At 52.5% G+C, this 15,664-nt stretch overlaps 1 protein-coding gene and 1 long non-coding RNA gene across 2 annotated transcripts in view; one reads left to right on the top strand and one right to left on the bottom strand.

The window, feature by feature from the left end:
- The window catches only part of LOC125618075, an 8,428-nt gene extending 7,297 nt beyond the window's left edge, over positions 1–1,131 (bottom strand). The window contains exon 1 of the long non-coding RNA XR_007349298.1: positions 157–1,131. This is a non-coding gene — a long non-coding RNA (uncharacterized LOC125618075). The remainder of the gene's footprint in view (positions 1–156) is intronic.
- Positions 1,132–10,944: 9,813 nt separating this feature from the next.
- Ndufv1 (NADH:ubiquinone oxidoreductase core subunit V1) lies at positions 10,945–15,595 on the top strand (the record flags this gene model as incomplete). Its single annotated transcript, XM_015503052.2, has 10 exons — positions 10,945–11,013; positions 12,097–12,179; positions 12,253–12,423; positions 13,163–13,346; positions 13,619–13,808; positions 14,194–14,406; positions 14,570–14,736; positions 14,982–15,063; positions 15,177–15,322; positions 15,429–15,595. Coding segments are annotated over 10 exons (1,392 nt in total), but the record flags the coding sequence as incomplete, so codon positions are not given.
- Between the last annotated feature and the right edge of the window lie 69 nt (positions 15,596–15,664).

The following is a 15,664-nucleotide window of genomic DNA, read 5'->3' on the forward strand; positions in this document are numbered from 1 at the left end:
TATAAGAGACAGCCCCACCCCCGCCCCTGGGAACTTTTGACCCGCTGTGCAACTTCTTCCAACCACAGCTCCGTCATTTCCCTCCAGTCTGCTTCTAGTTGCCCTCTGAAATATACACAAGGCCCAACCGACCGAGAACATGCTCGGGCTACTTACCCAAGCTTGCTCCAACAGGGAACCAGCCACTGTGGCCTGTGTTTGCGGAGATTCAAAGGCAGGCAGGGAAGGAGAATGGTTTTCAGTGGACGCAGGGAAGGAAGGCTCGGGCATGTCCTGATGGAGGGAGCCTGACTCAAAGCAGATGTCCCACTATACACCTGGCTTTCGCTGGGAGGTCTTAAGTTAAAAGCAGAGACAAAAACTAGCCCAGTGTCAGTTATCAACCAAGTCCTGGAGTCTGGGGCTGATCACCACAGTTGTCTTTTGCAGATGGTCAGGGAGGGAGCAGTCTCACTGCGGCTGGCCTCTGGCAGGCTAGTGTAGATGGGGGTTGGTGTCCTGGACTTGGTAGCTGCCAGTTGCAGGCTTGGGCTCTTTTCCCATGTGGTCGGCCATCGTCCATCTGCACATTCACAGTCATTTCTCTGGAGACCAGTGACCCCACCGTGCCACCTGGAAGTCCTTGCTCAGGTGTCTGGAACTTGAGTGGAGAACCATCCCACAGTGGACCGCGGGCGCCCACAGGCTCTTCCCAGGGAGGAACAACTCCTGACTGGTTTCTGGCCTCTTGAGGAGACTGGACACTTGATCACAGGCATCAGGGAAAGCTGATCAGGAGCCGCCCACCAGAACACTGAGACACAAGCCCAGTGAGCCCAATAGCAGGGTCTGCTGGCAGAAGTTCCCTGTCAGCTTCCTGCAAATTCCCAGGGCATCAGATATCAATGGACAACCAAGATTTCCAGATATTTGAGAGAAAGCTCTAACATGAAAGGAAAAGGTAGCAAACAGAAGGCACTCAGAGAAGAGAGAGGTCCTACGGGATGCTCTTGTGAGCGTGCGAGCGCACACACAACTTCAAATGAACTTTAATCCTTATCTTCAGGGATTTTATATTTTAAAAAAATTTTTAGTTGTTGATTTTATTTATTTACATGCGGTGCTGAGAATCGAACCCAGTGCCTCACTTATGCCAGGCAGGTGCTCTACCGCTGAGCCCCAACCCCAGCTGCTCTTCAAGGAAATTTAAAAAAAAAAAGAGCAAGAGAGTAAGAGAAGGAGGTTATCGAAAGGAGCACCTGGAGAAAAAGAAGGCGTTCTCGGGAATTAAAAATAGGAGAGCAGAAATGAAAAATCTCAGGAGATGAAGTTGAAGAAAATGCAAAAATAGAACAAAAGATAAAAGGTAAGAACGATGGAGTATGACTTGAGGAGGTGCAGGGAGAGGCGGGGAGAAGGCAGAAAACCAAAGAGCAGGGAGGAAATGATCCAATGAGTAATACAGTTCCGCCTCCCAGCCTGAGGAACAGGAGCTTCCGGAATGAAAAGAACCATGAATGGAAAAGAACCCAAGACTGATCAGAAGCACATTGTGAAATTCCAGAGACGGGAATAAGATGAAGACCCTGCATCCTTCCAGAGAGATAAACAAACCGACCACGCGTCTCGAGGGAGAAGGAATTTGGAATTGCATCACTTTCTCATGGATTTTTAAATATGTCCACAAACACTTGGATAGCACTGCCCCTCTGTGCCTCCCGGGAAGCCGGCCAGCCTTTGTGTCGCCTCAGGGTGAACCGAGCAGTGGAATGGTGGGGGTGGGGGTTCCAGGCTTGGCATTTCTGTGACATTCATCCCGGGCTGCCTGCTCCACAGGGAGAGGGGAGAGAGAGACAGAGACACAAAGTGTCTCCAGTTGCTCTCCCAGCCCAGGTGACAGGTGCCAGCCAGGTGACCAGGATGCCCTCAAGGTGACCCCATGCAGCTGCTATCTGACTGACCACTGGGGGCCCTGGGTGAGAATTGCCTGGTTAAGCCCAGATTCATTGTCCTTGGAAAGGACAGAGGGGACCAACAGGGTGACCTGAAGCTGCAGATCTTCATTCTTGTGTTCTCATGAAAGAAAACTTAAAGTCAGACGCAAAAAGTCAAGAGAACTTTATCACGAAGGAAGGTAAAGTAAGGCTCAAGCATGAAGCCCTCTCAAGAGGGAATGGAGGACCACAGAGGAAACAGGGCTGCTTCCTCGTTCATCAGGTTGACGTTTGCCTTGAGAGCTGGGTTTCCCCTTCTGCACCCTCTGCCAATCAAGTGTTCAGCCTCTCCTTGACGTTGGGCAGGGGAGGTTTTGATCCTCGTTGGTCTTTTCTAGAACCGTCTCCTTGATCATCCTGTCCAGGGAGGCTTCGTCTACACGTCCATCCTATGTTAATGTGGATATTGGGGTCAGTGGCTGGGCAAAATTTATCTTAGTGCACCTGCGCTACTAAAAAATTTCTCTTTTGAAATATGCTGAGAAACCTGTGGCCATAAATCCTAGCTTTACAATGACTCCTACAGACCCTGTTGGGTGTAGGTCCCATTGATCCTCTTTTCTTGAGGTGTTTCTTTTTATTTATTTACTTACTTAGAGTGTGTGAGTGTGAGTGTGTGTGTGTGTGTGTGTGTGTGTGTGTGTGTGTATGTGTGGTGCTGGGGATTGAACCCAGGGCACTGCGCACTCGAGGCAAGCACTCTACCAACTGAGCTATATCCCCGCCCTCTTGACATATTTCTTAATTGGTTCCCTTGGTTTCCACTTGTTTATCTGCAGGTTTGTGAGCCTGTGGTTGTTGTATAGGTTATTCGATTATTAATTTGCCTTAAAAGTCATTTAAAGAAACCTGTGACCTTGCCCACTGCTCATCACTGACTACTACCTATACGTGGGGGTAGAGAGAGAGTGGTGACACACACCTGCTTGCAGCTGCCCAGGTCTGGAAGTGACACACTCTGCTTCTGCCGCCCCATTTGGTGGCAAGGGGGCTGGGAAACAGTTTCGCTCTTTGCCCTGGAAAAAGAAGTGAGCTTGTAATGTCCATCCAGTCCCCGCCACACACACGACAGCCCACGTAGACCCAGGAGCTTGGGGTGCGATGGCAGAGGCATCTAAGTAGAGTCCTGTGTCATTTGACAGGGGGACATTTTGTCATTGTGCTAACATCATAGAACCTACTTAGGGGACCACCGGCATCCATGCCATCTGTCATTGACTGAAAAGTCATTCTGCAGCACAGGGCTGTAAGTTTGAAGAGTTATTTAATAGTATTAATAAAATCCACTCGCTGTATTAAGGATGTTACTGGGTCCTTGGCCTCACACTATATATAATAAACTCCAAATAGATCAGCAGTTCTTGACCCTCCCAGGGGCAGTTTTGTCCCCCAGAAGACATCTGGCAATGTCTGCAGGCAGTTCTGTTGTCACAATGGATGCTGCTGGCACTGGGAATACCCCTCAGCTCCTGCACCTACAGGATGGCTGCTCCCAACAAGGAACCGTCCCGTTGCCAACATGCACGGCAGCAGGGCTGGGGAAGCCTGTGGCGCACCTGCCTGGGAAAGAGAAGAGTCAAATACAGAAGGAAGTTAAGTGTGCCTACGACCTTAGGTGTGGGGCGAATTTCTTTAAAAAAGCCCCAGAGTGAATGAACACGACTGCATCGCAGCTGAGAGTCCCCTGTGCCAAGATCACTGCTGTGCATCAGGTTATCCGTGATTATCAGCAAGACCATTGCATCTACTGACAGGAGGCATTGCAGCCTCTGATGGGGGAGGAAGGCCTGTGGTTGGGGCGGATGTTCTCACCCCTCTGTCACAATCCCCCAAAGCCATGAAGACCAAGAGAGAGCCACTACACACCTCCCCAAAGTGGGGACATACAAAGCAACTACAATATGAGTTTCTGTTACCAAATCACATACCCCGGCGTTCACACACCAGTCGCTAACAAGGAGACAGGGCTTCCTGCAGGGAAAACAGGGAGGGCACTGTCCTTCCAACTGCTCTTGGGACATTCTCTATGACGACCACAGATCAGGCCTTGAAGAGAGTTTTAGAACATTCCGAAGAGTTCAAGAGAAGTAATACAGGCAGCAAAGCGATAAAACCCAAAATAACAAAACCAGGACGTAAAACACCCTAACGGCTGTATATTTGTAGAAATTACTTCTCCAGGAAAAACTGCAGTACATCAAGAACATGGTTATGAAGAAGCCCCTCCATCAGAGCCCGGCCAGCTGTCTCGGCTCAGCTCTACGCTCTCTAGAAGGGAGGGCCTCACCAGAGAACAACGGACCCAGCGCAGCAACGGAAGCCCCTCCAAACCTCCTCTGTGGCTTGGGGGAAATCATCTTTGCAGGGAGCCAAGGGACAGCAGGAGGAAGAAAATGTAACCGAAGATGAAGGGCTCAACCTGTTTCTAATAATAAACACAGCAGGGGCTTCCTCCTTTTGCTGGTTGATAAATGGGGTCTGGCATTTCTAAACACTGGACCCTCAAGGAGCGGCGAAGGTGGGTTTCGCATTACCAACAGCCTGGGATTCACGGAGGGACATCGAAGCTCCTCTTGGTGTCTGTCATCCCAAATAGCCATCAAGGGCTATGCTGGGCAGAAACAAAGAGACTGGTGCTTTTGTGTTGGGGGACAAATAGCACCTAGGCAGGATGCCAAGGTCAATTGGGGGAGGGGCCACGGGGAGACAAGGCACATACCCAGGCCAGATCTGCAGGGTGTCTGATCCCCACAGGGAGGTGCCAGGAGTGGTGACTTGAGGGCACTGTTTGGGGACCTGAGACCTGTGTCCACTGAGAGCTCCATGGTCCATCACCTGACAGCAGCTGCAGGTGATTTGAGAAACTGATGTGACTCCATTTTTGAAAACAGCTTCTACCTCAAGGCCTGTCCAAGGAAGGGGGAGTGACCTTTATCCTTGGAAAAACCCACAGAGCACTCCTAGGCACATCCCCACCCTGCTGAGTTGTTTGTCTGCAAATAACAGGAGAGATCTGCTGCGCCAGGTGTCCCTGACTCAGTCAGGCTAGGTGGGGACCCCTAGCAACCCCCTGGCAACCACCAATCAGCATGAGACAGGGAAAATACCTGGGATGCCAGATGACCCCCCATTAGTCTGGGTGGTTGATAACATGTTGGGAAACGTACTCCCCTCAAGGATTAAACCAATCAGTTCAAACGAATCCCCGTCTTGTACTAACCAATCACCCCTACCCAACTTGTTCCTGCCAGTGAATGTGCGAATCAATGTTAAGAGTTGTTGTTTGACTTTCCCGAGGTGTGAAATGATTTGCTGTTTGATGTTGTGACGCACAGAGTATCCCCTAAAACCTGTAAATCCTTACCGAACAAAGGGACTCACTCCCTGGGACCCCTACGTTGGGAACAGTTGTGAGTCCAGGGCTCGAGCTTGTAGTAAAGACTCTTGTGTGATTGCATCGGATTCGGCTCCTGGAGGTCTACTGGGGTCCCACGAATCTGGCATCACAATGTCAGGTGTCAGGATCAGTATTAGCCAAAGGGGGACTCAGAGACACTGGCAGGACGCGGGCTGGGCCGCACAGCAGAGAGCTGAGAGCAGCCGGGAGGAGGCCTGGCAGCAGCAGCAGCTCACCCCGCACACACTCCTGTTCTAGGTCACCGTCAGCCTCCACCCCCTGACTTTCCTTCCCCCCGGTTTTAAATTTATAGACAAAAATTAGAAAGGTGTCTAGTTGAAGAAAGACGAGACCAGCCTGAGACCCCCTCTGTCCTGTCAAACACGTTAATATGAGAGAAGAAAGAAATCTGAATACTGAAATCTCAGCCGAGAAAAAGCAGAGTTTTGTGTAGATTTGAAATAAACCTCTCTCCCAAGGAGGGAAACAGGAATTAACCTGCAGCCAGGGTGGGAGCCAGCGTCTGGGTCGCAGCCAGGATGCAGGTGCCCAGCCATGGCTGAGATCCTGAGGTCAGGCCTCCGCCATCCGCCTGCAGCAGGGGCCAGAAAGGCCCAGCCAGGCCTCCATTGAACAGGGCCAGGGAGGGACTTGGGAGAAAGACATGGTATACATACAGTTGGCCCCTATCTGTGGGTTCTGAGTTCCAGGATTCAAGCAAACAGGAATTGAAAGTATTTGATTAAAAAAATACTGCCTCTATGCTGATACTCAGCTTGGCCAAGACTTTATTTCCTTAACAATACCGTAGAGCAACTATCCACACGGCATTTAGACTGCATCAGGTATTCTAAGTGTTCTAGAGATTTAACATATACAGGAGTGTGTATGTAGGTGACATGCAAATACTACACCATTTGATGTAGGGACTTGACTATCCATGGATATTGGAATCCTGGGGGTCCTGGAGCCAGTCCACTGTGAATGCCAAGGGACAACTGCACACTGTTTTTGTTTCATATTCAGCAGGAGGGTAGAGACATTAGCTAGCTTTTGCCTGGAAGTGAAGTTTAGGCCTGACTTAAAAATTTGAGAGTAGCTACTAAAAATAGAAGCAAAATGTAAAACTTCCATACCCACAGGAGACGCACACAGAAAGCTCAGCTAATGCAACAGAAGACCCAGAAATAGAGGGAAAATGAAATAAAGAGGAAGAATACTAAACAGAAAGCACAATATGTGGCCGATATGAGTCCTGGTGGCAATAGCAATAAAGGTAAAGAGCTCAGGCTCTTTTGAAAAGGCAGACCCTGATTGAGTTCGAGTAAAACAGAGTGAAGTTTAATGAGATCTTGTTTTTAAGAGATGCTAGGAAAACGGAAGAAAGACTAGAAGTAAAGAGACAGAAAAAGAGTTTACCAAATACAAACTAAAAGAATGCATGCATAGGGCTGGGGATATAGCTCAGATGGTAGAGTGCTTGCCTCACACGCACAAGGCCCTGGGGTCAGTCCCCAGCACTACAAAAAAAGCATGCATAGCAAGAGAACATAGACCTCGAGGCAAAATTATTCAAAGATACCGACAGGCATAGTGGCACAGGCCTGTAATCCCAGTAACTCCAGAGGATGAGGCAGGAGGATCACAAGTTAAAAGCCAGCCTCAGCAACTTAGCAAGACACTGTCTCAAAAAATAAAAAGGGCTGGAGATATGGTTCAGGGGTAGAGTTCCCAGGTTCAATCCCCAGGACCAAAAAATAAAAGAGAGAGGGGGAGAGAGAGATAAAGGGAAAGTGCTGGAGAATCAAATTGGCCAAATTATATTGTTCTATTGTGTACACACACGGTTAATAGGTAACAACAAATCTCAACATTGTGTGCAACTACAATGCACCAATAAAAAATGTGGAGAAACAGAGAAATGGTTCATATTGGAAAAATAAATAATCCAATAAGAGAATGTTCTTTTAAATTTTCTGGTCAAAATTGGCTCAAGGAAACAAGAAGTGGTCAGCAAGGTGCCAGCTCCCGGTGGCTTACAGTCAGTCCTAGTCATGATGCAGGAATGGCTCAGCTTTGCCCTCAGCAAACACTCCCAGTACATACAAAAAGGCAAAAGCGGCCCACCCTGTTTTAAGCAGCTAGCAGGACACTGAAGCAAAACTGAGCAAGATCCTCCAGAGGAAACAAGCTCCCCTCGTGCAGAGCATGGATTAAAAAGCTAAATCAGGGGCTGGGGTGTGGCTCAGTGGTAGAGCACTTGCCTTAATCCTGACTGCCTTCTGTCTCTGCTCTCACAGCCTCACAGGGCCTCCTCTTTAGGTCAATAATAGTTCAAAAGATTAGTAAAATGATTGATGTTGTTATCCTCAGATTAAAGAAGGAAAACAACATAATCTCAACTGTAGTCGAAGCAGCTCAACACCACTCAGTAAAACTTCGCTCTTGGATGGAAATTTTCTTAACATGATCAAGGTGTCTGTCAAAAGCTTCAGCAGACCTCATACTCCCTGTCAAGATCCTAAACCATTTGGTGCTGGACGTGGTAGCACACGCCTATAATCCCAGGACACTGAGGCAAGAGGATCACAGGTTCAAAGTCAGCCTCAGCAATTTAGCCAGGCTGTAAGCAACCAACCTAGTGAGACCCTGCCTCAAAATAAAAAATAAAAAGGGTGGGGGATGTGGTTAAGTGCCCCTGGGTTTAGTCGCTGGTACTAAAAAAAAAAAAAAAAGAAAAAGAAAAAGAAAGAAAGGAAAGAAAGAAAGAAAAGAAAAAGAAAAAAACACTGGGCAGGGAGAGTGACTTTTAGTTTTTTCTTTGAAGCTCTAAATTTTTAGAGATCAGTATATTTATATGCTATTTGAAGCATTTTAAAATCACCCAGAAAACAGAATGAAAACGCCGCAAATGACAATGCGTTAAAATCTAGGTGGTAAAAACAGGTTACTATTTCGGCTTTCCTGGAAATTTTTAAATTTCCAAGTAAAGAAAACAAATTTTCATTTTCCAAATATAAAATTCAATTACGGTATCGAATCAGCACTTTCCTCGAGCTCTGCACGGGGGTTAAAGAAGAGAGACCTGATGGTGCCTTCCTCGGTCGCCTGGGCCTGTGATGTTAGTTACCAAGACAGTTAATCCTGTGGCTGAAGAAAGTTTCCTGGGGGAGGCGACAGCCAACAGGCTCCTCAGGAGGAACAAGAAAAAGGAGAGAGACAGATCCCCGTGTGCCCAACTAGCATGCACTGGAGCTGGGCTGCAGGGGTTTGGACACCAGACCAAGAGCCCTGGGTTTTGACTTGAGGACAGCGGAGAACCACAGTCTCAGGCAAAAAGTGTCTGAAATTTACAGTATGTCCACTGGTTCCATATTTGCAGAGAAGACATTGAAGGGACGGAGAGATGAGGCTGGGATACCCCCAGGAGGCTTTGCAAACTACAGGTGAGAGATGAGCAGACCTGATGACACAGGCCATGTTTGGAAGGTAGAACTGGCAGGATGCCATAGATCTGGAACCTGCGGGACCAGGAGGCTTCCCTGATGCTTCCTAATTTCTGGCCTGGATGCTGGTTAAAGAGGCAGACAGGCTGGGATGGGTGCTGAGGAAGAGGTGAGAGTCAGGGCCTGGGACACCACAGAGGACAGTGCCTAAGAGGTGACACTGGAGGGACCCCCCTCTTCACCTGGGGAGCCTAGCAAGTAGGTGCTCTAGGTGAGGGGGGACCTAACGGGGGATTTACTGTTGGGAAACTCTGCCTGAGCTCTGAAGTCTTGGGCAGGCCAGACGCAGTGCACCCTGGGCAGGCCACTTGGTGCTGTGGATACACTGCTTCTGCAAACAGAGGCTCATCATTCCCACGCTCTGGGTGTGGGAGGATTAAGGGAATAACACAGACCACTACTTGGCCCAGAGCCTGGCCCTGAAAGAACATGGGGACTCTGCCTCTCGGCCTCCATTTCCATTAGCCCGTGCCCAGCACCTCCCGTCTCCATCAGCCTAGTCTGCTTCTCCCTGCAGTTCTGTCCCCTTGGCTCACCGAGAGAAAGAGAAGGAAGGCATTCACACTCTGGCTTCATCCTGCTCCCCTTCTTCTGCCCCGAGCCCTGGATTAGCTGTGTAATCCCCATCTATGCCTAGACAACCTCTGTCCCTGCCCAGAGCAGAGGGTCTGGGCTGGTCCTGCTCTACCATCTGCAAAACTTCAGAAGGGTGGGGGTGCTCCTGGTCCCTCTGGGGAGCATCACTGACACCCACAGGGACTGTCACAGCCGGTCAGTTGTGCTGCAGGATTGCAGTGTGAGCACTCTGGGAAGGACAGTAGGCCTGGGTGCCAGCCCATCCCCACCAGTCTCTGGGACCTCAGAGTTTTCACGTACAAAATGGAGTTAACACCATGGAGGGGTGCTGTGGGGAGTTCACGGGAAACGGTGTAGATGAGTTTTGTAGATGGCACGTTTCTAGAGGGGTAAGAAAGGATGATTACAGCCCAGGAGAAGAGAGGACAGGGTTCCTTTCCATGAGGACTGGAAGACTGAGCCGGCAGAGAAGACCAAAAGGACAGTCTTACATGGGGACGAGGGCATGGTCCCAGAGCTGAGGGCTGCACACAACTGAAAATGACCAAGTTAGATTACCAAAAGGACAGAGGACAAAACTGGATGAGGGGGACGGCCACAAAACCCTCTACAGCGTAATGAGGCCAGGAACGGTGGCCGGGGATCGCAGCAGGGGCTTGGGCATGATGATCTCGGCGGAGGAAGGGATGGTGGAGCCCTTAAAAGTCAAGCCAGGGCCTGATTCCGAAGGCAGGAGGGGCCGTTCCGGGAATCTGAGCCGGAGCACGAGGTGCTGGATCCTCCTGACAGGGGCCGAGAGAGCTCAGCAGCGCGACAAGGGGATGGGCCACCTTCCGACCATCTCTTGTCTCTGCCTCACTCCAACCAGGGCTGCAGCCGCATCCCCTGGGAAGACCTCCGCGAAGAACCCGCCTGCCCTGGAGCCGGCCGGGCTCTCTGCGGCTAACGAGCGTTCTTTCTCGGCACACGGATGCACGGGGTGGGGGTGAAGGCTCAGTCCGGCAGGGCTAGGACTGGGGCAGCACCATGACTTCGGAGTCATGAGGATCCGGCTGTGACCGCCCTGATTCCTCCTTCCTCCCCCCAAGTGCATACAGCAGGTGCACACTAAACACGGAGCCTATAGGAAGTGAAACACACCAGGACCTAACAGAAGTCCACGTGATAGGTTTGTTTACTAGGCGTGTGAAAGAACCGCCGCTGGCAGCTGACTGGCAAACGACTACACGCGGAGGGAGGAGAGCGGCCTGAGGCCAGAGGGACTACATCTCCCAGACGCCCCAGCGCCAGCCAGGCCACTCCCTGCCCTCTTCCCGCCCTAGTGGGCGGGGCGGGGCGGAGTCGGGAGGCGCGGGGGTGCCTGGGCGCGTCGCCGGCGGGGGGAGCGTGACGCTCTTCCTGTGCGCCGCCTAACGTCTCTGTGGCGCTGGTTCCTCAGCCTCCGAGCCGTGAAGGTGACAGCCGGAGGTGACCGGCCTGGCCCCCGCGATGCTGGCGGGCACGACGGCTGCTCGGCGGGTCGCTCCCCGCGCGGCTCTCTGTGCGTTTCAGCAGCGAAACGGTGAGGCCCGGCCGGGATCGGGCCCGGGGCGTCCGCGGGCCTCCGCGCGCCGTGCGTGCCTGGATTCTGCGGTGCCTTCTGCAGAGCCCTTCCCTTCTCCCTGGGCCCGGCGGGAAGCAGAAGGGCACGGTGCAGCGGAGGCCGACGCGCAGTGCGGCTCCCTGCCCGCTGGTCTCACAGGCCTAGCGGGAAGTTGTGCGGGTTGTAAAGCATCCTAGTCTCGCGTCCCTTCCTTGCAGCGTCGTCGGGTGGGAAGGGGTCATGGCCCCGTTCTGTAGATGCAGAAGACAGCTTCGGAGAGGGATGCACACCTCCGGGTTCCTCCTCCAGGCTCTGCTCCCTCGTGACCGAGAAGCGCTTTTAAGGGGACGAAAGTCAGGTCCTCTTAGCCCGGAGCTGGGTGCTCTCCGCTAGTCACGTGGATTCCCAGTCCCCGCCCCTCAATTTTATCCCAGGGGGTCCCCTCCGGCCCCTTTGTCCCAGCCCCGGTGGGGCATTTTTTTCCTCTCAGTAAACACTGTTTGCCCTTAGTACCATTGGTAAGATGCTGTCATTCTGGGCTTTGGGAGGCAGTTTGGTGCCAGGCCATGAAAAAAGGTGGACTCAAGGACCATCTGCTGGGGCTGGGGCGCAGTGGCAGAGCGCTGACCTAGCACGTGTGAGGTCCTGGGTTCGATCCTCAGCACCACATAAAAATAAATAAATAAATAAAGGTATTGTGTCCACCTACAACTAAAACAAAGAACCGTCTGCTACTTTTGGCTGCGTGACCTTTCATAAGTTCCTTTTGTTCTGAGCCTCAGTTTACTTCTCTGCAAAATGAAAGAAATCATTCCCATCTCAGTGTTGTCATGAGGATAAATTGAGGCTTGAACTATAAAGTGCTTAGGCCAGTATCTCTGTGCGGGAAGTGCTTAAGTGATGGTGATAGGTGTAACATTTCAAAAAGTTTTGAGGCTTAGGCTTCTGCCTTCCCTGGCCCAGCCCCTCCTAAGCAGGAGGACCCAAGAATCTGTAGCTTCTGGCCCAACCCCTCTTGGCCCCCAGAGCTCTGCTGGGTCTCCTGACACTCGGTCTCCTCAGACAGCACCCAAGAAAACCACATTTGGCTCACTGAAGGATGAAGACCGCATCTTCACCAACCTGTATGGCCGTCATGACTGGAGGTGAGACAGTATCCTTAGCCTATTGTGTTCCTTGCCAGGGCCTTCCCCTCACTGTCTTCCTCACCCTGTCTAGGCTGAAAGGCGCCCAGAGTCGAGGTGACTGGTATAAGACAAAGGAGATCCTGCTGAAGGGGCCCGACTGGATTCTGGGTGAGATTAAGACATCAGGCTTGCGGGGCCGTGGAGGTGCTGGCTTCCCCACTGGGCTCAAGTGGAGCTTCATGAATAAGCCTTCAGATGGCAGGTATGTGAGGGGAGCCTGAGACATGGTCGCAGGAGAGACTTTGTGGGTGGCTAGGGGTTGTCTGACCCTTAGGACTGTGGCCTTAGACATTGTAGCATGAATGAGGCAAGAATACGTTCCCAGGTCTCAAGTGGATGGGACTCCAGTTCTCTTTGCGCTTCCTTGGGGGAGGTGTTGTGGTCTAGCATAGTCAATACAAGATATTGAGGCAGGCTCCGCTGTTCAAATCCCAGTTCTGCCTTCTAGTAAGTCTAGAGCTTTGGGAAATCTTTTGTGAACCTCGTGTTTCCTTTTTGTTCATGGATATGGTGATATCCTGCTGGAACCAAAGAGATAATGTTCATTTGGCTTTTGCCTGTACTTTAGTTAGTACACAGAAAGTAAATAATAAAAATCAGCTACTTTGCCTCCTTTGGCCCCAGAGATGTGAAGGTTGAGGAATGCTCTTTGTAACCAAGAGCAGAATTTGGCTCTCAAGGGAAAACACGGGGAGAGAGTATTGGGCTAAGCAGAACAGAGACCTTTCCTGTGGTCATATCTGCCCAAAGATGGATCAGGCAGTGAGCTCCCTGTCATCGGTGGTGAATAAGCAGAGCCCCTGGGGACATGTTGGGAGGGTAGAGAGGGATTGACTATTGGTGGAGACATCTTTGAAGCCTCTGGAAGGAACAGGGATGGATGTGGTGGAGGACTCAGTCCTGGTGGGCCTGTAGCCTGACTGACCTGCAGGCTCCCACAGGCCCAAGTATCTGGTAGTGAATGCAGATGAGGGGGAGCCAGGCACCTGTAAGGACCGGGAGATCATGCGCCACGATCCTCACAAGCTGGTGGAAGGCTGTCTGGTGGGGGGCCGGGCCATGGGCGCCCGTGCTGCCTATATCTACATTCGTGGGGAATTCTACAATGAGGCGTCCAATCTGCAGGTGGGCAAAGAGGGTATCAACAAGCAGAAGGTGGCCAGCGTGTACTTGCTTGCATGCCCTTCCCCAGCACAGCTGATCTTAGTTATTAGCACTGGTCTGTCAGGTGTCCACTTGGGAGAGGAGTGACCACTTCTGCATGTATCCTGATCAGGACTTGGTTCCTAAAGCCCCCTTCTCTGGGCTCTTCCTTTATGCTCCAGAGCCTCACCTTGGGAAGCCTTCAGGGGCTCCATGATTCCTGAAATTACAAGGCTGACACCCTTGTCCCACAGGTGGCCATCCGAGAGGCCTATGAGGCAGGCCTGATTGGCAAGGATGCCTGTGGCTCTGGCTACGATTTTGATGTGTTTGTGGTGCGTGGGGCTGGGGCCTACATCTGTGGAGAGGAGACGGCCCTGATTGAGTCCATCGAGGGCAAGCAGGGCAAGCCACGCCTGAAGCCACCCTTCCCAGCAGATGTAGGTAAGCCCTCCAGCCCTGGGCTTGTTGTGGCTGTCCTGTGGAGTCCCCCTCAGGGGCTCTTATGGTATTTCTGAGTGCATTCCTGGCTAGGTGGAGAGAGGAGGGTGGTAACAATGCACAGGCTCCCCGTGCCACCCTGCCTCAGCCCCACATTAGACACCCAAGCCCCTTCAAACTCTGTGCCTTGGCAGTATCTGCTCTTGGAGCCGGGGCATGGTGGTGAGCAGACAATACGGCTCCTCTGGAGTTTGGGGTCCAGTGGCGGGGGAGAATGTTGAGGGTAAAAGAGCAGGAGCCCTGCCCGGGAGCAGGACCCACAAATCCCACTGCCAGGAAACCTGGCCACTCCCTTGCAGCTACTGTCTCTTTTCTCATTTCCCTGAAGGAGTGTTCGGCTGCCCCACAACCGTAGCCAATGTGGAGACAGTGGCTGTGTCCCCCACCATCTGTCGCCGCGGGGGTGCCTGGTTTGCCAGTTTTGGCCGAGAACGCAACTCGGGTACCAAACTATTCAACATCTCTGGCCACGTCAACCACCCTTGCACTGTGGAGGAGGAGATGTCTGTTCCGCTGAAGGAGCTCATAGAGAAACACGCTGGTGAGGCTGGGGGCCAGCCCTGAGGGGTGTGGTGGGCGTCCACGAAGAGAGCCCAGTGGGAGGACCTCAGGCTGGGGCTGACAAAGGTCCAGGCTCAGGACTCGGCAGGTGTGCCAGCCCAGCCCCGACCATCATCCTTTTGGGGACTAACTTGGGGCCCCAGGGGGTGTCATCGGTGGCTGGGACAACCTCCTTGCTGTGATTCCTGGCGGCTCGTCCACCCCACTGATCCCCAAGTCTGTATGTGAGACGGTGCTGATGGACTTCGACGCCCTGGTGCAGGCTCAGACAGGCCTGGGCACAGCCGCGGTGATCGTCATGGACCGCTCGGTAAGGGTGATAAGGGTGGCCCTCACACCTGGCTGGTGCTCCCTGTGCTGCCTGGCCACTGCCTCCCTCCCCGGGCCTCTCTGAAAACCCTCTGACCAGCTCTCAGCTTCCTGCTGTCACAACCTGAGCTGTTGTGAGGAAGGAGAGGAGGGTAGCAAGGCCACCCCGCAGGAGAGTTCACTGGAAGCCAGAGCATGCCAGTGGAGTGCTGTAGGGGCACCTGCTCACTGTCCCTTGTCTCCCAGACAGACATCGTGAAAGCCATCGCCCGCCTCATTGAGTTCTACAAGCACGAGAGCTGCGGCCAGTGTACCCCATGCCGCGAGGGTGAGCACCTGGGCAACTTGGGGTGTACTGGTCTCGGTTCCACTTAGCTCCCACCCCAGCGTGTGCCCTGGCTGGGGAGACCATCAGGCCCTCTCCTGTTGCTATGGCCTCAGGTGTGGACTGGATGAACAAGGTGATGGCTCGCTTCGTGAGGGGGGACGCTCGGCCAGCTGAGATTGACTCCCTGTGGGAGATCAGCAAGCAGATAGAGGGCCACACCATATGTGCTCTGGGCGATGGGGCCGCCTGGCCTGTACAGGTATGCGTGGAGCTGCGGCGCGTCACTGGTGTGGGCAGTGCTGAGAGCCTAGGACGGGGAGATTTTTGGATTCTGTTTCACCCAGTGCCTTCCTCCTTTCTCCCAGGGTCTCATCCGACACTTTCGTCCAGAGCTTGAGGATCGGATGCAGCGGTTTGCCCAGCAGCACCAGGCCCGGCAGGCTGCTTCCTGAGCCCAAACCCCGGCCTGCTGCCTTGCATTTCTGTCTGGATACTGGACAATAAAGCAAGTGCCACCCACTCTCCCACTGCAGCACATCTGTGACTTTGCTCTTTACCCTGCCATTCCCTGCCACTCCTCAGTCCTGCTCTCAAGATGTGG

This window comes from Marmota marmota, unplaced genomic scaffold (genome assembly GCF_001458135.2).
Source record: "Marmota marmota marmota unplaced genomic scaffold, marMar, whole genome shotgun sequence".
Taxonomy (NCBI): Eukaryota; Metazoa; Chordata; class Mammalia; order Rodentia; family Sciuridae; genus Marmota; species Marmota marmota.